This window comes from Aptenodytes forsteri, unplaced genomic scaffold (assembly GCF_000699145.1).
Source record: "Aptenodytes forsteri isolate BGI_AS27 unplaced genomic scaffold, ASM69914v1 Scaffold227, whole genome shotgun sequence".
Taxonomy (NCBI): domain Eukaryota; kingdom Metazoa; phylum Chordata; class Aves; order Sphenisciformes; family Spheniscidae; genus Aptenodytes; species Aptenodytes forsteri.
The window spans coordinates 4,259,043-4,283,013 of record NW_008795365.1 but is presented as its reverse complement, the minus strand read 5'-3'; the positions used below and the strand labels follow the sequence as shown (position 1 = coordinate 4,283,013).

Here is a 23,971-nt window from a genome sequence, read left to right as displayed (position 1 = left end):
CTATACAAAAAAAAAAATTAAAAGTCAATAGAAGTCCAATACTCTACATTTACACCAAACAAAGTGTGGAAAATGGCATGTACACAGATCATCGAGCCAGACTGCAAACTAGTATCGATCTCATGTCAAGTATCCCATATAAAATGTAAGGTAGCTTATCTCTCTTTCACTAAACAGTATGCTATGCCTTTTTGGTAAGGTAAGAGCAAGCACCAAGGCAGCAACTGAAGAGCTTCAGTTGTGCACCTATAGACACAGTGTTGGCAAAAGTATTTCCCCTACGGATTGAACTACAACAGCAAACCCCAAAATATAGTTTAAAAACTTTAAAATGAAATCACATACTGAAATTGCATCACTGCAAAATTTGTCTTTAAAACAGTATCATTATCTGAAAATCTGCTTCACAGTGAAACAGAAGATAGACAAAGGAGATACAGCTTCAACTTCTAGCTCTGCCAGAGACTCCCTATGCAAGCTTAAGCAAAACATAAATGTTTTGCTGTTCTCCATTTTAGAAACCAGGAGCAGCAAATACCTCTTTTCTCCCTCTCCTGTCATCTGCCTTTTTTGTTTACACTGCAGTACTGAGAAGACACACAGACATGACTTAGTCAAAACACAGTTACTCTCATTCATTTCAACAGGAGTTCCTCAAGATCCTGGTCATTCAGTTACCTCCCTCTTCTTGGCGTCTACAAAGAGAATTAAGCCAAGGTTTAATTTAAAGAAAGGCTTTTTCACTTACGCTAGGAATCAAATTTCTGTTCTGCGAGGCAGAAAGGCCTAGTGTGGTATCTTCCAAAAAAAGTTTTAAAAACCCTGAATTACTGCTATTTGAAGTGATGATTCAGATCACTGCCAAGTCATGATTTCTTAGAACAAATACATCTTCCATTTTGTCTCTCATTTATTTCAATATTACCTTAATCTTATACTGCTCAATATTTATCAGATGTTTCTCATACAAAGAAAAAGAGAAAGACTACTTCGCAACGACATCTTAGATGACAAAACAAAAGGTACTGAAAACACAATACAGTAATCAAGGTTTGTAAAAACAAATCGGGAAATTACTTATGGGTCTGCTACGAAAGTCTTGTGATTCGGGGTAGAGGAAAACAGCCAAAGCCTCTGAAACATCTTTCACATAGGGACATAACTATAGTATACTGCTCAGAGCATTGTTTTAGTAAAAACAGTTACTTAGGAAGCGTTTAACCTTTATTAGCCTAAATTATTGGCCATTATTGAATACAAATATACACCCTCTTCCCCTCTCTAAAGCCTTCAGATCGGACATGTCACTGATTTGAACTCAATTCTAAACTTTCAATACCTTCAGTTAGTAGTCAGCTTGCTAAAAACAATGCTAGGATTGTATGTTTCTATTTGTACAAATATAAAAAAAGTATTTTCTGAGCATACACCTTGTAAAATTTTTAAAGTTTTATAAACACTCTCTTTTTTCCATGGATCAAAATTATTTAAGATCACTCGTCCTTGTAACCAGTACACCTTACTCTTTCATATTTGGAGAAAAGCCAAAATACTCACATAACTACCCTAAGGTTTTAGCACAGTTATAATCATTAGCAAGCCACGTTTGTGAATATCTGATTATTTTTTCCTCATCGCTTTGAAGAAGCAGTCTTGTTTGCTCATCATTAAAAAAAAATAGGCTTTAAGCTGGCAACAAGTTGACAACCTGCCTCTTTTTAGCATCCCCTGAAGTTAACATTTGTAAAACCACCTTGTAGGGCAAATAGGCCAATCGTTGACTTTATGGTTTTTAGAGATACAGCTCTGTATTCCTTCTACTGAGAAGCTGACAACTTGGACATGCTAAAGACTACAAACTTCCAGGACTTGTCTCCTTCCAAACAGCAGCCAAAGTGTATATGTGAGGAAAAATAAAACAAAATAGTTATGAATGTAAGACATTGTTAAAGGATGGAAAGGAAGTGTCTTTTTCAGACTGAGCAGGAAGTGAATATGAGAGACAAGTATATCAAGCTAAAATGTTATTCCTGTTTTCACTAAAAACCTGCAAATTCATGACTGACATCAAAATGGTTCTAGTATTCCATCAGCACTATTTATACATGAGTCTAAGAATGTTTATTTTTCACTCCCAAGGTAACTCATTCTGGCTTTTCTTTAGGTTTGCAATTTTGGATCTCTAGCACACATTAGCAGTTAACTGTAACTCACAGCACTTGTTGTCACCTTCCAAAGAAGCATGCGGCTAAGGCAATATATCAGCTTTAACAAAATTAACATTGCAAGAACTTTCTGTTCTCAAACTCAGTCTTTGGAAAAATCTGTATGCTCAGCAATTTTGTGCTTAGCCACATAAAATTGCTCTTTCAAGTGATAAGATCCCAGACAATTGTGTGTCTGAAAAAAATGAACAAGAAAAAAAAGTAGCAGCTAAACACAATGTATGTGCAGTAACTTCCTGCAATGGTTTGGCAGTCCGGTTTGTTTACCCCAATTCAAATACCAAGTACTATATTAATACACAAAGGCAGTAACTTGCTTTATTTTCAGCATAATCCTCCTAACATCTCATCACTTAAAAATCAGCAGCCTTATGTAACTAAGCACCAAAAATGTTAAAAACCAAACGTACTTGCACATATATTAAATACCAATGCGATGCATCTACAATTGTTATGAAACAACATAGAAAAGACTTAAGATGGATTTAGAATGGCCACTGCACTTGTTTTCAAGTAACACTGAATATCGAAGAGCAAGACAAACTGTAGTAATGAGTCTGCATTTTTATGCTGCCTTTCAGGCATGGTCATATATTATTTTGTCAGCAGCAGTTGAAGGAGTTACTAGTTGTACTGTCCCTTTTAATCTACTCCCACCCTCATCATTATGACTCACTGTTCACTCCCATGGTCTTACCACAGATTACTTGCTTCCACCCAATACTAAGAATATACTTAAAGGGCCAAGGAAGGACCAAGGATCTAACCGTTTCACAGATGCAGTTTAGTGAACAGCCATGGAAGCATCTGAAGAGGCTCAACCATGGAATGGTAATTTCTGGCAATAAAGTAGAAAGAAAACATTGGAATGTACAGGTTCAGACTGGATCTGCTGTTGATAGAAGAATAAAGGTTAAGGCTGTAGTCAGACTTTAAAGAGCCTTGTGCACCTTAACATCTACTAAAAGACTGCATTAGATTTAATTTGTAAGTACAGTTTCTCTCTGTAAAGCCTAACATCATCCAGTTTAACATAGGTATCATAGGTTCTTAAAACCACTTGAACACCATCTATGATTTCAGAGTAGCAGGATAAGCAGTCAAGCTAGGTTTCAGCTTATTCAACTACGCTGTCAGGAAAAACAATTCCAAATTTTGGAGACAAATACTGGCACCTATCCTGCATGGACATAGGAGCCCTGAAAAATCAATAAAAGCAGGAATAGCTCTCTAAAGATCCAAAAATGATGCCTACTGAGGCAGGGTAGAAATAAGCAAGAACAAGACCGCGCCAATAGGCCTGTTCCTAGTCTACTGGATAATGTTTGTCATAGAGCAATATTACTTTGACATCATTAGCCTAAAGATAATGGGTGCTGCTTTGAAATATGTACCCTTAACTTGGAACCATTTAATTGCTTATGCAACCCTTGAACCTTTATGCATTCTTGGGGATAGTTCATGCAGATGTATTCATGTGCATTTCAAGGACCAGTGTTCTGTGAACTGATGAGAAAATAAATGCATATATTATTGAAGTATGTAATAAATAATGTAGAGTGACATGTAAGAGAAAAGAATACTTCAAAATTTCTTTGAATAAAAATATTTTAAGTGTTACTGACCAGAGTTCAGAACTAGCACAGAATTATCTGTGGTAGAATCATTAAGTGGGGAACAGTGGCTTGACAATACAAAGCTAGGATGGATAACTGCAATCTTACTTTCTTGGAGAAAAACAGGAAAATTACATGCCTAATAATCTCCTTTCTTAAAAATCTATCAATAACTTATCAACAAAATAACTGGATAAATCCAGGGTTTTTTGTGGTTTTGTTGGCCTTTTTTTTTTTTTGACAGAAAAATATGAAGTGGTACATCAAAAGTATAAACACTGCTTCAAGTAAGTGAATAGGAATGTACAACTCCTTGACACTATATAATAAAATCTACTGAACTGACAGACTTGGTGAAAAGCACAAGTTCAACCAGCTTCTGCTGAACAGGAATTCTGCTGTTGATGCATCCTTTACACAGAAAGGTAAAGTACCATTAAGGTCCTCCTGAAATGATTGAATCTACATTTAAATAGAGAACTCGGGCTAGTCATGGACTTCTCTACAAGGTTCATTGTCAGGAAATGCCCATTTTAATTACCCTCCTAAAGACTGTGGAATTCAGCGAGAGGACAAAACTGTTCAGTAAACAACAGCTTACTTCATTAAGTATATAAAAGATTTCAACAGCTGAATCTTTATCCTTCTTTGACAACCTTCCCATTTTCCTCTATTTCACCTTCTTTCTCCTCTGGACAATGCTGTATCATTGTTTGATGAGCCTCCACTGTTATTAGCCTTTCCTTGCTCACAATTAAGAAGAGCATCAGAAGTTTTCCTTGGCTGAGATTAGTCTGGATTTACCATCAACTTTTATGGTGCTAGGAGGAAGAACGGGTTTGATCAGTACTGAACATTTTAAAAGAAACCCTTGTACTTCAACAGCCTCTCTTTCTAAAATCTACTTAATTTTTTTAAAAGGTGAAATAACTAGTAATTAGATTATGAGACATTAGTAGAGGTGTTAAATATTCCTACTCATAGCAAGTAGATGAAGCATACATTTTCCTTGCAATGTTCTTTATTTTAAAACACATGTAAAAAACTCCATGCTATGAGTCTGAGATTACCTTGTGTTACACACTTGAGTTCTCAGTACTTTAGAAGGTGCATTGGACCTTCAAATTCATTCCTACTGCTGTTGTACAATGTTGGAGCATTCCTAACTCTCCTCCTGTTCTGAGCAGCTATCACGTTTAGATGATCTATACTCAGTATATCTATATTAACATATATACTATACTGAGTAATTTGGAAAGGTTCGGTTTTCTTCACGTCATTGTCATCTTCATTATCGGTCACTGGAACAGGCACCCCAGGGAAGTGGTCACAGCACCAAGCCTGTCAGAGTTCAAGAAGCATCTGGACAATGCTCTTAGTCATATGGTTTAGTTTTAGGTAGCCCTGGAAGGAGCAGGGAGTTGGACTTGATGATCTTTACAGGTCCCTTCCAACTTGAGATATTCTATGATCTACTTCACAGTTATGAAGGCGGCTTAAATCCGTGCAGACAGTCATTAAGCAGAAAAAAAACCTATGCAGAAAAGGGTACAAAACATTAACATAAGCAATGATGGAAAAATACTACTGGTAATGTCTTTAAACCTGCCTGTTCAAGAAGAACGCTCTTTAAAGGTACCTCCTTTTAGGTAAAGGAATGAACAGTAACACTATAGAATAAATATTTCCATGCATGATCATTAGGGGAAGAAACCACTCGAAAAAAGAACTGTATTATATCCAAGCAATTATTGATTCTGGGTCACAAATACATTCTTTTAAAGTGCCCAGGTTTTTTTCCTCTCAGATAGTACAAGATCACTCAAAGACTCCAAGCAAAAGTAATGCAAAATTATGGACTGCGATATACTGTAACACAAGATTATCTTTATTTCAAAATTGTACAAAGTATAAACATAAAGATATAATTACACCAAAGTAAACCCTGCTCTTTAAGTATTTGAATACTTAACCAATGATACTGCCATTAAAAAAATGCCTTTATTATTTCTTATTAAGAAATTTTATCTTATGGAGCGATACATCATGAAATCAATTGTTGTACATCTAGGAAATTTACCAATAGAGCTCTCTTCCACCGGGGTGTACACTTTGATTTGTCTCATGTGAGTGTCTCTTCCATTTTGGTGATTAGCTAGAACAGCAATCTGAATCATAAACGTGCGAATAGGCTTCTTATGAGTATCTGTTAAAGGAACATGAATCCAGCCGCTCGGTTCCACTAGTTCAAGTTGCTGCCAAAAACAAGACAAAAAAGCAAAACATTCAGAAACAGCTAACATACTTTATATAAAGTATCACATATTAAACCTGTTTAATAGAGCAGAGTTTTGCAAATCAGATTTTAGTTACTTTTTCAAATGAATTTGAAATAGTACAGTTGAATACTCACAGCTAATTTACACCTGGTGTAATTAGATACAAACTAATTTGGTTGACTACAGTTGTGTTTGCTTTTGCCTTTCAGAATCTACCCTTCATTTTGTGCCTTAACCTTAAAATAAAAAGTCAATATAAAAAATACAGACTTGAGTATAAATTCAAGAAAGTCAAAGCAGTACTATTTGGATCTTGTTACTGAAGTACACTGCTCAAAGATGACAGAAAAATATGCATCTTAAAGTTAAATTGTTTTATCTAGGCACTCTGAACTAAAATATGCTAGAATGACCTACGTAGGAAACTAAATCCACACAAGGTCTGGGTTTTCAGAAATTCCTTAGATTATTAGGGGGGCTGGGGAGGAGGAAGAGGAAGGTGACAGAGGAAAAAATACAGGATAACTCAGAGACTTCATCTCACCTATGTGTCAAGACAGATGCCTGGCCAATTAATAATTGCTGCACAGCCATTTAATCACATTCTAAGGTCCATTTTGACTTGGCTTTTATACAACAAAGTGTAATATGATTATTTTTTCTTTTTTAATTTTAATCCTACAGAAACCAATGTCAAAGCAAGCAAAGAATTGCATTTCGTTAACTCTAAACCACATCACTGACACATCAGCATGCTGAAATCAAGCTAGATGCTATGCAGAAGTGTGGTAACAGCTTTTGTTTAAAGCTAGTTACCCAACTTCAAAGCACAGCTCAAAACACATATGGAAGAGCACACAAGTAACTGGAAGTCTTTGGGATAAAAAAAAAAAACCAAAACAAAACCCAAAACAGTTGTCCACAAGCAAGTGGATTTCACACAGCTAAGCAAATAAGACTGCTGTTCTTAGCAGCAGAGTTCCTCTAAGGAAGATCTATGCTTTGAGCAGCTCAAAATTCCCATCTTGCTCCTGAAAATACCTCATGACAAACATCCTGTCAAATGCCTTGCCATTGCTGATGCTTTCAAAACACCCATCTGAGATCTACTGTTTCAGTGGCAGCAAACACCCTGAGGGAATGACCCAAGAAACAAGTAAAAAAAAAAGTTTGATGACTACTTTAAGTTTAAAGAGACAAAAAAACCTCACACCTCCACCTTAAAAAAGAAAGAAAAAAAACCAAAACCCACAACCCAAAACTGTCCACTGCTGCAAGGTCTCCAACAAATAATTTCCAAAGCATTAAATTCACTAAACCTTAGTGGCAAATCTTTTCACTCTTGGAGCTAGACACTTCCACAAACACATTCATTTATTTGTTGTAACCCTGTCCCTTTCAAAAAACCTAAAAAATCTTTTTTTGCGTAGGAAACTTCAGGTAACGGTTGGCTTTACAAAGTGATAAAAATGATGTATTGTTGAAGCAGTTTTACAAAGGGGAAATCTATCATGGTGAGGCAGTAGTCAACAGTCTGAGCAAGTATGTTTTCCATCTCCACAGTAAACAGAAAGGAGGAGGATCCCAGTAATATTTTATTCAACTAGTACTAAGGTAAAGTGGCTATGATTTAGAAGAGAATTAAAAGATTATTGCTAATTAAACTTGCATTTTAATATTATTCTCACAGTTCACAAATTTTGACTGCTGATTCGAAGTGGAAAATTTAAGTTCCAGGGCTATGATATTTTGATTTTTATGCTTGGATCACTATGAAATTGGTTAGTTAAAACAGTAAAAAAAAAAAGTACCATTTTCTATAGGTTGACATCACTGGTTTCAGACAGATCCAATATAGTTCAGGTTTGCATGCTTTATTGGGGAAGAAATTGCAAAGAGTAAAGTAATGACTCTACCTCCAGAACCAAGAGAGCTACCAAAGGACTGGCAAAATTGGACTATTTGTACAAAAAGAAGTTGGATGCTTATTAAATTCACAGAGAAAATCACATCTTTTATTTTAAGAGAATTATTAGGGTCATAAAGGTAAGCACTGGAAAGTTAAGAGTTGCAAAGGTAATTTTACTAATGTAATAATACACTTGTAATCAAAAGTTTATTTATGTAATAAGATACATATTTATCAATGCTTTGTTTCATCCCTGATCAATGGTCATATGCTTTATTTATAGCATGTTATTTTTCAGTCCTGCTACAAAGGCAACCAATTTCTTCATGAGCCTTTCTACAGAGATGGGATAAGTAATTTCTACATCTGTAAAACAGGCAACTGAGGCATTAGGTTAATTAGATTAAAATATTCCCTAGTCCCAGATGTCAAATCTCACATACTTTGAACCTGATTTTTACTGTCCTTAGTAACATACAGTATTTTACATGAGGTTTAGCTCCCACTGAGTTCACTTGCGGTTGTAAGTGTCTGCATTTCTACGAATTGGTAAGAGTTCTCAAACCAGCCACTAGAACACACAGTATGAGCAGCCACCTAGGAACAATTATTTGAGTGCATCATGTAAAAACACCATGACTAAGCACAGATTGCACACAATTCATCAAGCAGCATTCAATTGTCTCAGCCTTTTTTTATTCCTGACATCTCTGCTTCAGTTACTCCACATGTTCTAACTTCCGTAACAGAGGAATATACATCCTTTACTGTACAAATCCTGGACTCATCCTCAGAATAGACCCCTTTCCCCATTCCAATCAAATAGGTGCCTCTTGGACAAAGCACGCAACACTTGTGATGAAGTTGGAGGCTGTACTACAATGTATTAAGTGCAAGAGGTCTGAGTTAGACTTAAATGTTTGAAAAAAGTGAGCACTTGAGTTTTGCCCTCTAAATAACATTACTGTACTGTGACATCTTTTGAGTCTAACTTTTTTTTTAAATTGATGCCTACGTAGTTCAGTAAAACGATTAAAACCTTGAGACCCACTCAACTACTGAAGTTTAAATACAACAAAACCTAACAATTATTATCTGAACATCCACTAGAAAAGGAAGTAATATTTTGCCATTATGATACACACATTTTCTTTGACCAAAGGAATGGTACAAACCAGACACACACACACACGCTCCTAAATTCTTCTCCTCCACAGCTGTCATGCTCTTTCAGATGAGTGAGACAGTTTCTTTTTCCGGAGGGCCCAGGTCCTTCACCAGGGAGAAGGAATAGGACATGGGAATAGGCGGTGGTGGTACAAGACAAAATACTGCCCGCTCTTAGTTCAATGTCAGCACCCAGATCCAGCCATTACAATTCCTAGCAGAAGTGGGATGAAATATGCAGCTCTACTCTGCCTGGAGCATTCCCAGCGTGAACAGAATCTAAAGGAAACTTACTGTGAAGTTTTAAGAAACTCCTATTAAGCCCATGCAAATGGCAATCTTTCAAAGCCTTGTAAACCGGTCTGGAAATCTGGGTGGATTTTTACAGGGAGGCAAAAGGCACATCCTCAACACAAAGGCTGAACTATTGCCAAATTTCAAATCCTTGCTTCAGAGCTTGGGGGCACTGGAGCATCAAAGAAGGACACCAGAATATTCTCACACAAGCAAAATAGCATACTTTTCACTAGCCTTATTCTTGGAGCAAAACTGCTTTGACTGAAACTTTCAAAAAAATTCAACCCAAAGCAGACATCTGGCATGGAAAAATCTGTCTGAACTGAACTTTGGCAAAAGTTATAAAGTAACTAAGAGTTAAACCTTAAAATGGAAAGGGTCACGCAACCCTAAGTACAGGTGGCACTAGCAGCTCTACCTATAGTAAATACTATACTTTAAATCCATTTCAGTTGACTTTGCTGTCAACCCTGTTCTTTAAAAGCACTAGCCACTGTATATACATACATATATCTATGCGTTTCACCCTAACTCTACAGCATAAGTCCACTATAAGAAAATACCAGATTAAGTTTCCTCCTGTATTTTTTCCTCCTATGTAGGTCATTAAGAATGAGTCACAATTAACTGGCTTCCAGAAAAGTTTTAAAAATCAGCTATATTATTAATTACCTGAGTGAAATTAAAAATTGGAAGTTTCTTTCTGTTATGTGTTTTACCAGAAAAGGCTAAAAAGAGGGAAACAAAGGGAAGAATCAATGCAAGTTCAATATTAGTAACTCAGGACAGTTCCTATGGCTCTAGACTAATCTTGCATACAATATACTAAAAGCCTAGGGTTTTGGGTTTTTTTTTTTAAATTTGCTATAAATTTTGTGACTATCGGTAAACAAGAGCAGCATGAAAGTCAAAATAAAGGAACAAAGGGATAAAAATTGAAATGGAAAAATCACTCACCTGTCCTTTGCTGCTGTTATATACTCTTATCTATCTCTTCTCCTGCTTTCTCTCCATTGCTTTCTTATTTTTCCTGTCCTCTGCATGCTACAGATTTACCTATGGACATATACTCCCACTCCAGTAATCCATGTTATTTTGAAAGCCAAAGCAGAAATAATGTTCTCAATGGAAATCTCCTCCCCAGCCAATTTAATAGCCCTGTTTCTTCACTGTATTGTATAGTCCAGAGGTTCTACAGAATTCCATACGCACTTGGCAAGGCTACTATTGCAACTAATGGGTGTTCTACCATAGAAGATGCAAACCACACAACAAAATAAAAATAAAGTAATCAAGGCCAAAGCAACTTGAAGCTACACTTCAGAAAGATGACTGAACACAAGACCAGAGCTTTTAAAAGGAAGCTTGTTCAATGCTGGTATTGCTGGCCTCCTTATAGGATAGGAAATTATTTATCCAATGAAGGCTTTTCTATTTTACTTAATTCTACTTAAATTGAATATTGAGCTCTTTTCCATACTCAAGTGATGTTCTGCTTAAATTCTGTGGTGTCTTCGAAGTGGCATATAACTCAAGCTGCTACTTCTACTAGGCTTATAAGCCCAGCCCAAATTGTTTGCTGTATTTACAGTAGACTAACATCCTTGAAACAATACGTGATTTTTTGTTGTCCTACAAAGATATCTTTTGTGAAGATACAGAAAGGAAAAAACCCACTGTAAGTAGTTTCATATTCAGGGTCATTACAAACACATCCCAGAATGTATGCTAGACAGGGCTCCCAGATTTCAGGGGAGTAAGTTTTTCTGTGCATACATAGGAAGAAAAAGCAGCCCATTTTCTTCCCCTGGAGAAAAAATCCTCTTCTGCACACATGTACTGACAGAAACCTGAGAATTACTGCTGCCATCACAGCTTCAGCATAATACATGATTCTGAGATGTTGGTACCTCATCACATTTCCATTTAATCATCTGTACTACTAGACCAAATGACAACACATATTTCTAGTGGCTGCCTCTAAAACAGGCTGTGAAACCAAACAGCATTTGATTTTACTCCTTCTACTTTTCTCATAAAAATGTTAACGCTGCTTCTTTTTATTTTAGTGACTTAGTCACCTTTGAAATTAAAAGTAGTGGCTAGACTCTTCTTCACAAACATAATTTTGCCTTTCTATGTGCTTAACTAGTTCTTACCATACAGTTACATAAAAACCTAAGCTTTTCAAAGCAGGTGTTCTCAATAAAGTATTCTTCCAAGCAGAAGATGATTATAAAACTAAGTTCCAGAGGAAATAAATGCAGAAATGAAGTATTTATCAATACACAGACTTTCTCCAAGTTGAGTGATCAAATATGGGAAAGGCTTTTCCCTGTTTAGCCATTGTTTTTTTACAGCTATTCAAATATGTTTTCACAACAACTGGCAAGGAGAAAGAAGGCTGGCTAAATTTCCAAAATTCTCTTTCCATAACTGCCATGTCCTACCATATAGCTACCAGGATTCAGAATCAGTAGACCTCTGCATAATTCCAAGTATTGGAACTGTCAACACATGAAGTAGCAGAGCTTGGGCTTCAGCCATCACTTCACTTAGGAAGGAAGAGAACCAGTTAATAGCAGTGATGCACCAGTTCCAGCAGAAAAATGAAGCATGTCCAAAAGAAACTTCGCAAGTTCCAAGTGAGTCAAAGGAGGGACACCACATTAGCAGCTTAACAAGAAACACAGAAACATGCTCAAAGGACCCACTGTGAAAAGCACACTTCTTTGCTCTAAAGAAGCAACGACCACCTAAGGAGGCGGCTCTGTGGTCTTAATCAGTCACCTACTTAAACGGTCAAGAAATCTAACTTCAGTCCATTAGGTAACAGAAGTTTTCCATTCTTCCAAATAGCAGTTCCTGAAGAGTCTAGAGGAGCACAGTCCATCCCTCAGGAAGATTCAACTATGGGTTTGGGCAGACAGGAGACTAGCTGCAGAATAAGCTACATTAGGCAGTGAAACCTGCAAATACTAAAAATTCCTATCATATATAAGGTTTTTGGTTCAAATGAGCTGAAAGAAATGACTTTTGGGAAGACTGGGAATGTTGAAAAAGAGAAACGTCAAAAAGATCCTTGCAAAAAGTTTTACAGAAACTCCTTCTCCAGACTATTCTGCTCCAGATTAAAACAGTAAAAATTAACCAATGCCCATGTGTTAGAAAGTTGTATCCGATTAAAATGAAGACAACTAAACACACAAGCCAAGCTAGAAAGAGTAAGTAAAGTTTACTGAAACAGATTACCAAAATAAATATTTGTCACAGAATATGTATCTGAGCCTAGAAGTAGAATAGAAGTCAACTAGACCACAGAGACCCTGAAAATATACTAGAGAAGTGCTCAATCAGCTCAACGTAACAGGGAAACACTATGAAAAATGACAAAATATATTAGGCCAAATAATTGGCATTTTCATGAATGCCCTAAATTTGACTGCATTTTGTACCGATCAGTTTTCAACACATCTTGCCGAGTTTCTCTCGGAATCATTTGTACCGATATAAATAATCAAATGCATCAAGTGCGTCAATTCAGTTTATGCAATTAAGCTGTTTGTAAGTGACAGTGTATATATGTCCGGAATCACCCATAGCTTGTCTTCATTTCACTCATTTCTGAACTGTTGAATGAATTGGTAAGAAGTCTTGCAAAAATTAAATATTCTTTAGAAAATGCTCTGTAAAGCGACACTTCTGCTTTATTATGTCAAGCAAAACATGCTTGAAAAAGACTGGGAATGTTGAAAAAGAGAAACGTCAAAAAGATCCTTGCAAAAAGTTTTACAGAAACTCCTTCTCCAGACTATTCTGCTCCAGATTAAAACAGTAAAAATTAACCAATGCCCATGTGTTAGAAAGTTGTATCCGATTAAAATGAAGACAACTAAACACACAAGCCAAGCTAGAAAGAGTAAGTAAAGTTTACTGAAACAGATTACCAAAATAAATATTTGTCACAGAATATGTATCTGAGCCTAGAAGTAGAATAGAAGTCAACTAGACCACAGAGACCCTGAAAATATACTACAGAAGTGCTCAATCAGCTCAACGTAACAGGGAAACACTATGAAAAATGACAAAATATATTAGGCCAAATAATTGGCATTTTCATGAATGCCCTAAATTTGACTGCATTTTGTACCGATCAGTTTTCAACACATCTTGCCGAGTTTCTCTCGGAATCATTTGTACCGATATAAATAATCAAATGCATCAAGTGCGTCAATTCAGTTTATGCAATTAAGCTGTTTGTAAGTGACAGTGTATATATGTCCGGAATCACCCATAGCTTGTCTTCATTTCACTCATTTCTGAACTGTTGAATGAATTGGTAAGAAGTCTTGCAAAAATTAAATATTCTTTAGAAAATGCTCTGTAAAGCGACACTTCTGCTTTATTATGTCAAGCAAAAGAAGCTCACCATCATCTTGAAGATCTTTCACTGATGAACTCCAGGTAAAAGGCAGACATCTAAAAACTGGAGTTATAGCCTCTGATGGGGAAGGAATCAGCTAAGACAATGTTATCCCACTATGAGGATCTCATCCTTTAAAATATGATCGGCCAAATTTTAAATACACTTGACAAGTTGTGAAAGAGCAACGGACTGAGGTGTAAAACAGATTCAAACCACAGAAGACTGGTTTTGTTGGGTTTTATTTAAAAAAAACAATACTTGGTAAATAGCATAAAACCATTAAATTCGAGGCTAGTGTAATGCTTGGAACTAAAAATATAATGCTTCTACACAGGTATCACTGAAAACTTGCAAATAGTTTTTACACGAGTCATGCAACTGGATGGATGGAGATCTGCAGACAGATCACTGATACAATGCAAAAAAACTATTGACAAACCTGTCTGAAGTCTGATCTGAACTTTATTCAAACCATGCCCCCCCCGCTTTCCCCCAGCTCATTGCCATCATAACCAAGCTGAGCATCAGTATGAGTTTGTCATGCCTATCCAACAGAAACTGTGATATAGAATTGCCAGTGGGCATCCCCTCTAGGCATCACCTCAGGGACACAAAAATATGTTTGAAGAACTGGAATTCCTCAAAACAGTGTTGCGTTTAAGTCCTATGCTGCCTAGTGGTCCCCTACATAAAAAACAATCTTGATCCATTCTCATTTCCTTATGATTTAACACCTAAATTCCTATGGTTTCTTAAAACACTGCAGGTTCAATCATAGCAGCTAAACTACAACACCTCCAAGAATCACAGCTACTGTACGTAAATAGCTACTCCACAAAAATGCACTGATAGGTTCCCAGTGTGGGTAACCAGTGAGCCCTGTCCTCCTTGCATGATGGGCCAAGGATTAGCATCTACGAGGCTCAAACAGAGATTCTTATACTGCCTTTCCAAATTTCATGTTTGGATTACATAAACAGCACAACATGTTGGACAATGTCAGTGGGTTATATCATATTGCCACCTTGTAGATCACAGAAACAGGCATGTTTCTGAAGTAAGCAGATGATGTCAACTGAGCTAAGATGTAACCTAAATTTCATTTAGCAGAAGTGATTCACCAGCCAACTCATGAAATGGTTTCATTGACTGGTCCATTTTGATATTCTTTAGAATGAGGCGTCCTGGTTAGAAATTCCCCATACGGTAAAGAAGCAAGGAACCATTCAATTTGATTCTACTGATAAAACAATGCAATCTCTTCCCACATGTACTTCATTGATTCAGACAGAATTTCAATACCACAAACAACAGGAATAAACTTAGGAATAATACAGCATTGAAATTTAATCCATGAAATGTTAAACAGGGAAAGTCAGGTTTTGCATTATTATTGCCCTGATAGTTTGTCTTTGAAATCTTCTGAAATCAGACAAGGAGCATGTAAGAGGACAGCAATGGAGTCTTAGACACGAGGGGAGTCTCTGTTGAGTAAGTATGCAGATGAGACTATTGTCAAACGGGACAAAATGGGGTACAATTGCACATGCTGTGGAACACCAAGAATTTTATGACAGACTCACAGGAAAAACAGCTGTTTCAAAAGTATCAAGTGATAAAGAATCATAAGTACTGATGCCTGCAAAAAGGTCAACGCTGTGCTGAACTGCCCACATAAAAAATTCCTGACAGATGAAGTCACTTTGGTGGAAGTCCCACAGGTTGATACACGGATGGTCTGGACACCTGTGGAGGGGCCCCTGTCCGTGGTACTTAAGCAACACCACCCTGCCCATCACACTCACACTACTGCATCTGCTCGCAGTACTTGCCAGTAACACTTGTACAATCAGGTACATGCAGCCTGAGAGACAAATAAATAGTCTGCCAAATGCTCAGCTACTGTGGATTTGTCAGCCAAAACTGTCTTACTCAATTGTAATTTCAGAAAATATTGTCTACTTAACTCTGGGTGGCAGAAAAAGAGCAAGTAAAGGGAAAGAAAAAAAAGAAAAAATAGACAACAATCTTTGAATACTTCATCCTCTAGAATTTGGCTGAAAACAACTCTTCATTCTAGAAAAATGTATCTGCAGAAACCATCAGGAATTTGTCACAGATTGTTTGCTATGAAAGTCTCTCTGGAAAGAAAGGAACACTGTTTTCACATTTGTTGTGCCATATACGCTTTTTAATATGTTCTGTGAAGGACAATGCATAGGCAGCTCAAAATTCATTACAAAAATATGTCTCAAGATGTATATAATATTTCAGAGAAGGCCAAAAATGCTAAATAGGCTTGGACAGTTTGCTCTCGAGTCCCACATCTTTAAAATCCTATTTTTTTGTTGAGCCAGGTCACTTGAACTTTTACATAATAGAGTTTATGCTAGACACATCCATAAATTAACTCTCATTAGAGAAGGACTGCCTGTCTGTGTATGTTTTAAGTGGCAGCCATCCTATCCACTGGAACTTAAGAAAAACACAAAAACCTTCTCCCTGTCCCTTTGGAAAGCAGAGTGATCAAATCAGCAAGCACAGAGTGACACCACAGTCTAGCATGGAGTTTCATATGTGTGTGTATGGAAATAAGGCCTAAAACTCCAAAGCAAACCTTCAACCCACAGCAGGAAGTCATCTAAGTTTAGTTTGGTTTCAGCTAAAACAGATTCCATTTTAACAGGAACCTGTTGCTCCAGAAGAAATACTGTCTCCAACTGAAATCAGTCATAACAGCTGTGAAATTTTGGATCGCTGATTTAATGAAAAATGGTTTTCATAATCCATTTAAGGATCAGTCAAGAGCGGAGGAGGGGAAGGCAAACATATCCTAAGTTCATTAGCATTCTCCTGCTGGGACCTATGTCTCATTAACCAGCTGTCACAATAGACAGCAATGCCATACCTTTGCAGGTGCACTGCCGTTAAACTTTGAGAAGACTCCTGGTATCAAGGGAAATCCTTCAGACCTACAGGGACTTGGCTCCAATGTGAATCTCAGTTACTTCCCTTGAGCTTGGCAGATAGTATGCTGAAGCTGAAAAAGCAACAAAAAAAAAATTCTTCAGCTTATGCTCTAGAGTGGTGGCCTGGCTGACAGTGTCAAAAATAGGTAATGCAGCCCAAAACAAACTTTCTGCTTCAGTTTGCCTACTTCTGGTACCTAAGTTGTTTAAAGTCTAAGTTGCAGACATACTGGAACAGACTGCATCTGGACAGTCTGGTCCTAAAAATGAATGGTATAAAAGCTATGGTTTGCTGCAAGTGTTTAAACTTTCCAAAATTCCAGCATTCTGAAAAAGGGATGAGGGATATTTTTTTTTTTTTTTTTTTTTTTACAAACCAGGGTACTAGCCAACTAAAATTATCAGTAGCTCAGGGTATGACAGATGTGGATGGGAGAAAGGAAACAGTACATTTAAAAAAAAAAAACACAAAAAAATTACTAGAAAATATACAGCCAACATTGCACACTTAGAAAGAAGTGCAAATCTCATTTAGTGAGATCAAACATTTTGTATCTTTTGGGAAGCACTTCAAATCATAAAAGCTTATCTCACTGCAATGTTTTTTCATTTGTCGGACAAGTAATTAAGGAGGAGGCCCCATATACACAAGGTAACAGGTAAGTATCCTACTAAGTAGGAGTCTGGCAGATGATGACCCACTGATACAAGTCATTTTTAGTATGCTGTGTGATGATACAGAATAGAACCAGAAGATTCTCTAACAATTATATGTTTAAAGGATCAACTGTTGTAAAAATGGAGCAAACGATGGCATAAACATGGCAAACATGATTCATAGCACTGTTCCTTTGAAAACCCTTCCAGTAACTTTTACCTGATCAGAAGACAAGAAAAAACCAGGGAGACTGCTTTACAAAAAAAAGTGTCAAACACAACAAAACAAAAACCCCTACAATTTCCCAAGTTCATTCCAACAAATGGCACTATATGCATTCAAACTTTCTAGTCACAACACAAAATACAAAATAGTGACAGAACTGTCAAAAAAAACATGTGGTTAAGCATGTGGACTAAGGTTTTCATAACAAAGGAAATAGAGCACAGAGTTCTTAAAAATTACTTAAGATGACACATTACTAGCCCTTCTATTTAAATTCTTATCTTAGTCATGAATTTAAGTTCCTCCCCCCCAAAGCACTGAAAAGCCCTAAGATTTTCCAATTCCCATACTAAGATCTAAAAACCTTAGTCCCTCTTCAAAGCAGCATCCATCCAAAATAAGGACAATCTCCTACAGTTTCCAGGTAAGTCAGGCTGCTCTCAGGGAAGATAGTAGCATTTCAACCGTCTACTGAAGAGAGGTAGGGGAAACCAGGAAGTAGGATAGCAGAAAGTGAAAGAGCAGACAGCTATATAAAGAGAACAGAAAACAGATTGAACAAGAGCAGTGGAACATGCTACAGCAAAGTCGTCTGAAAATATATTAAAAAACACCCTCTGAAGTTCAGGTGAATTTACATTACAAATGGAACTGCTGACCAAAGAATGGGACAAGGTGTTAATATTGGCAGCTGCCTTTTATGAAAGGTAACAGAACACCACAGAATCCTACAAGAAAGGAGAAAATAAGCAGAATTTCCTGTAAGCAAAGAAACAAGTGCTTTAAAAGAAAATCCTACAATAGTTACTTGTTAAGCGATGGCCTTATACAAGATGATCTTAAGGCAAATAGAATTAAGACATCAGAAACCAGGAGATAGAAGAGCATAAAGGAAGAGGTCCTACCAATTTTTCCAAACCAGAACTGCTGGCTACAAGCAGAAACAATATAAATGGACTGTATGGATGCACTGCACAAATTTATTGCAAATGGAAGTTAAATGACTGAAAACACTACTGGGAAATAACTAATCTTACAAAGGTGCAGAGGTTTACAAAATGGATGAAAACTGTACTTCTGATGTCTGCAGTTCCCATTTGTTCTAATGTATATAATGGAATGGTATTATGTTTGTGTGAAAGTGCAAAAAAAAAAATCAGCTCATAATTTACCTTCAAAATTGTTTAGCCATATCCAGGAAACATGTCTAGACATAGCTACAGTTAAATTATACAAAGAAAGTATTTGAAAAAAATCAGATTATGCAATGAATATTAAAGATTTAAGTGTCTGAAAACTAGCCACACTGAGTTAATCCTGTATCAAATCATCTTGAATAACTTAGCGGAGATAGCCTAGTGATTACACTTCATGCCTTGCACTTTGCATTCCAGAGAATGCTGGAATGCTTCGGAAAATTAATATGGGAAATTAATAAATATAAGAAAATGGGAATATCATGACATTTTAAAAAAAAGTCAATAGTAGTAATAGCAGACAGCTGCGAGCTCTCAAGCACCCTTTATAGGTGAGGGGAAGAAAGTACATCTAAAACAAAAGAAAAACACACCCCTCACTGAAAAGTGCTCTTATTATACATTGAAGAGAACTAGATTTCTGATCTTCTACCAGAAGACGGGCCCACAAAACTGCATGGCTCTAACATTTTATCCATTACACAAAAACGTAGTTCCTGAGTGACTTTTAATTGTTAGAAAAAGGCTGCAATAAATTATACCAGAATGCTACCAAATTACAAAATCCTACTTATTCTCTACAAGCAAGAGGACAAGTTGTTGCTTTGTAAGACACAAAAAACACTGGGGTTAAGTGAAAGCATTTCTCCTGGTTCCACAGGAATTACTTGTTTCTGTAATGTTTGAGTAGAGAATGAGAGGGTTGCCTCTCCTAAAATCAAGGAATTTAAAGACCCTAAACCTATGTAAATAATCCCCAAATCCTGCAGAAATATAGTACACAAACAAGTTAAACATTTTTGCATCTGGATAAGGACTGTGTGGATGCAGATACTCAGTAGAGTGGGGCAAAACCTGATAAACTGTAACATTACTCAAGCGCGTTATAGCATGCCAGATTTCAATAAGCAAATGCAGAGTAACATTTCACAGGATCCGGAGCAGATGTATGCTCAACTCAAGGAATATTTACTCATTGGAAACAAATGCAAGAGACTGTTGTGAAAACTATTTGTGTAAATTTAAAATGCAATGCAATATCTCATCTGAGAAAGATCCCAAATTCATAAACATGTCTCACTGGAGATATATTTTCATCTGAATGAACTTTAAAAGAGAAGAAATAGGAGTATATCTGTCAGAGGTTCAGCTGGGTAGTTTTATATGAGCCAGAATACACTTTCATAAATTTGCAAAGCTGGGATCAGGACTGTTGCCCAATGGAAGCATTTAATTTTACATCTACACACAATTTCTTTTCCTTTAACATATTGGAACAAATGCAGTAGAGTGTTTACCTTTTGCTTGCGCTTTCTTACAAATCCGTATGTAAGTGTGTCCAGAAAAATGCAAGGCTATGTTTCATTGTTTAATGTGGAGGTCAGACTCCAGACTCTGCTTCTCTCAATCTAGGTGAATTCTATTTCTTGACTTCTTTCTAGGAGTCAAAGATTCCTCAAGTCACCATTCACTCAAAGAATGTACAGTTCAAGAAGATATTCGGATGGAGCTATACAGTGTTGGGCTAATGACTACCTTACTGCAACAGCATGTCTACTATAAACAGCAGTCTGGAATAGTCTTAATGCTACATTCAACAGATGTAAGAATATCAGCTCTTCAGCATAAACTGTATGAGAACCAAAATAAAATTACATCGTGTATGCTCCTGAAGAATGAGGGGGCAGCAGAAAAAAAAAACCACAAGAATGACATAATTGAAAACTTGCTTACCAATAGGCCTACTAAGTTCTAAATCTAGACCTACTGTTGGATATCATCCTACTGCTTAGAGATGTGAAGTCAGTAACAAGCTGATAGAATTGGATTACAAATCTATGTGACTTACTGTATACCTTAAAGTCCTGTGGGTACATATGCTCCTCTGCTTAATAGAATTCTGCTACGTGAGTAAATCTTTATCTCCTTATGACAGACAGTATAAATAAAAAGAAGAAACTCTAATAATTCCACAATAGAAGTTCTTACCCCAGCAGTGCTGGATTTACCCAAAGCCAATTTATGAAAACCTCTCCGTCAAACATGGTGACCCTCATAATCACAACAGAGACCTGTTCAAACAGAAGGAAGCCTACTTGAAAATTTTACTAAATCATTTCTCCTGATATGGAACTGCAACTCGTTTCGCAACAACGAAAAAAACAACATATGATTTGATTTAACCTCAGTAACATCATCTTGCTAAGAAGTAACAAATGAATCTCAACATAAGAGAAACAAATTAGGATTTTCTGCGTTTGCTAGTAGAAACTATCCAAAAAATCCTTCATACACACAGTTGAATTTGACCTCTGACAGATACAGAGGGGGAAAAAATTTAAAAAAAGGATCATAATAAGCATTAGGAGCTAGACTCTCATGGTTCACTCAAAGACTGTGACTGAGAACAGCATTCATAAAAAGCCTCAGTAAAAACTGTATTTGTTAACATTCCTCTAACATGAGACATAAAACACTCCAGAATTCATTCTGAAATAAAATAGGAGCGTGAGATAAACCTAGTTTAGGAATTGGATGAAGAAGGCTAGAGAGCACAGGCCCTCAAGCCAGACACATATGCTACATTATTATTCTCATTCCACCCTCTCTTGTGTGTTCCTGCTGAAAATGGGAAAATCCTGGGAAAGATTTTTTCTGATTCAAATGCACGATCTTGGTTATCTTATGACAGAATAAGACAGAGAACAGTCCTCAGAAAGAAATAAATTATACTTCAGATCTATAGAAACATTTCCATGCACTACTTGAGATAAGGAACAGGATAAAATAACATTTGATTTCCCTCCCTCAACCCCCCAGAAAACTTAGCAAAGAATGTGATGTAGACACTGTCTAGCAGTGTTCTCATCAAAGCTCCTAGCAGACCCGTGATCCCTGACCAAAATAACATTTCAGCAATCAAGGGAGCAAGACCTAACTCTAGAAAGGACTGTCACAATTATAGCTCTGAAGCAATTGAATCTCTTGCTCAAGAACTCTAGATTTGTTCTAGATATCTATCACTTGCCAGGTAGCATTTTCTTCAGAATCTCAAGGATTGCTTTAACTTGTTATGTGAACAGCATTACTTTCCGTAACTACTTTCTTAATGACACTATGAATAATCTCAGTTTTCCACTAAAATGTTAAGCTTCAGGAATTAAAAAAAAAAAAAAAAAAATAAAAAGGATGATTGTAATGATAAAACCCCCTCACATACCTACATGAGATACATTTGTTCATCTACTTTTACCTGAAGAAAAAGTCTGTCTTTTCATTTTGAGAGATACAGAATAATATATTCTTACTACTGTTTATGCATGTTAACACTTCTTGTGAATTTATGGAAATTTTTGGTTGTTTGTTTTGGTGCTGGCCTGACAAAGCATGGCACATCAAGTGCATTTTATGGATTTGTTCTGGGGTTTTGTTTTGGGTTTTTTTGAAATCTTACTTAGTAGCAGCACCTGATAACTTTGCCACAAGGCAATACCTACTACAAATAGTGAAATCCGATTGAATTTGTACTCATGCAAATAAAGACACACACAACATGGAAGCCACACATAGGCCAGAAAATAGTAAGTGGTGGACCAACTGGCTCCTAATTTCTTCTACGCTGGGGCCACTTCCTCCCCCCACCCCATTGCTAAACTGTTAAAGAAGAGTGGTTAAGACAGTCACAGGATGTTCCCAGCTGCTGTTGCCTACAAATTGTTTTAAGTGAAACAGAAAATAAGGTGTGGTGTGCCAGTTGACCAGCACCAGCTGAGATGACAACACAAGACTTTCTTAGTTCTTAGGTATCCTAGAAAGTTCCCATTCCCTTTATATCTTCTTTTCTTATGCTTAACCCAAATTAAGTGTCAGCTGATGGCTTTCCTCTTTGAAGGATTTTAATGGTGTTAGTAGTAGCACCCAGAAGGATCAGAATCAATCTTTGATTTGACCTTTCTGCATGTATTTAGCACTTCTCACTGTTTGAAATTATCTAGTACTCCCTCTAAGGATTACTTTCCACAATTAAGTCTGAAGACAATCAGGTAAATCAAAGCTGATTATTTATAATTCACTGACTTTATCCTCTCAATCCTGAGCCGCAGTTTGTGGAAAAAAATAGCTCAAATGCCACTGCAAGATATTTCCAACTGGCTAGCAACCTCTCCAGAAAGAGAAAAGCAGGAGTGCGTGAGCAACATCTTACTATCATCTTTGACACAAAAGAACCCGGTTTTAAATCTTTCAAGGAAGATGCTGGCGTTCAGTATTGGACTCCCACAATGTTCTTTTACATACCAAATCCAAAACCAGAGCAGATAACTTTGGATTTCTCAGTCTGGGGAACTTCAAGGATGGGAAAGGGCATGGTTGTAGAATGTGGTAGAGGGGAAGAAAAAGACGAGGAGATAGGTAAACAGCCCTCTATTTAACAATTTCCATGCAGTATGCAGGGCCCTTTACTACAGAAAAACATCATTTCCCTTTCAAATACAGGTCTGCTTATATCAGAAAGCACTTCTCCAAGACCTTCTTCCTAGCACACTGCTCCCTAGAGATTAAAGAAGGGTCCCTTGTTCCAGACAGTTACTTCAATGGTACCTACCTTCTTGCTCTGCTAAATAACTGGTAAAGTCAGGTGTCTGGATTCCTTCCAGAATACTTATCATTTCCCCTCACACTTCCCCAAAAGCCAATAAATGATACAGCAGACAAACAAAGAAAGCAAAGATTTTCAGCTTTCCTTAGCTCAAACCGTGAAGCCTTATGTGATCAGGAGCCTCTTCAAACATCCAAGGAAAAAACCTAACTGACAATCCACACAGCAATTTCCCCGTGGGGACACACGCAATTAAAATTGTTACCAGAAGCTTCCCTTCAAATCTTTACAAGCAAGGAAAACTAAATAGATGCATGACGTTGTTACAGCAATTAACACTGTATGGAAATTCAGAGTGCCAGCATTCCCCTTGTCAACGATTAAAAAAAAAAAAGAAAAAAAAATAC

General features: G+C 36.8%; 1 protein-coding gene across 3 annotated transcripts in view; it reads right to left on the bottom strand.

The window, feature by feature from the left end:
• Positions 1-5,706: 5,706 nt before the first annotated feature.
• Positions 5,707-23,971, bottom strand: part of ANAPC10 (anaphase promoting complex subunit 10) — a 34,163-nt gene continuing 15,898 nt past the window's right edge. Inside the window, exons 4-5 of one of the 3 annotated variants that reach the window (XM_009280262.2) lie at positions 10,166-10,221; positions 5,994-6,096 (exon numbers count right to left, since the gene is read on the bottom strand). In XM_009280262.2, the coding sequence (XP_009278537.1) occupies positions 6,084-6,096; positions 10,166-10,221 (69 nt within the window). In that variant the 3' untranslated portion in view covers positions 5,994-6,083. Of the gene's footprint in view, positions 6,097-10,165; positions 10,222-16,827; positions 16,960-23,971 lie in introns of all 3 variants that reach the window. The other 2 variants (XR_657631.1, XM_009280261.1) reach the window with 2 other exon arrangements.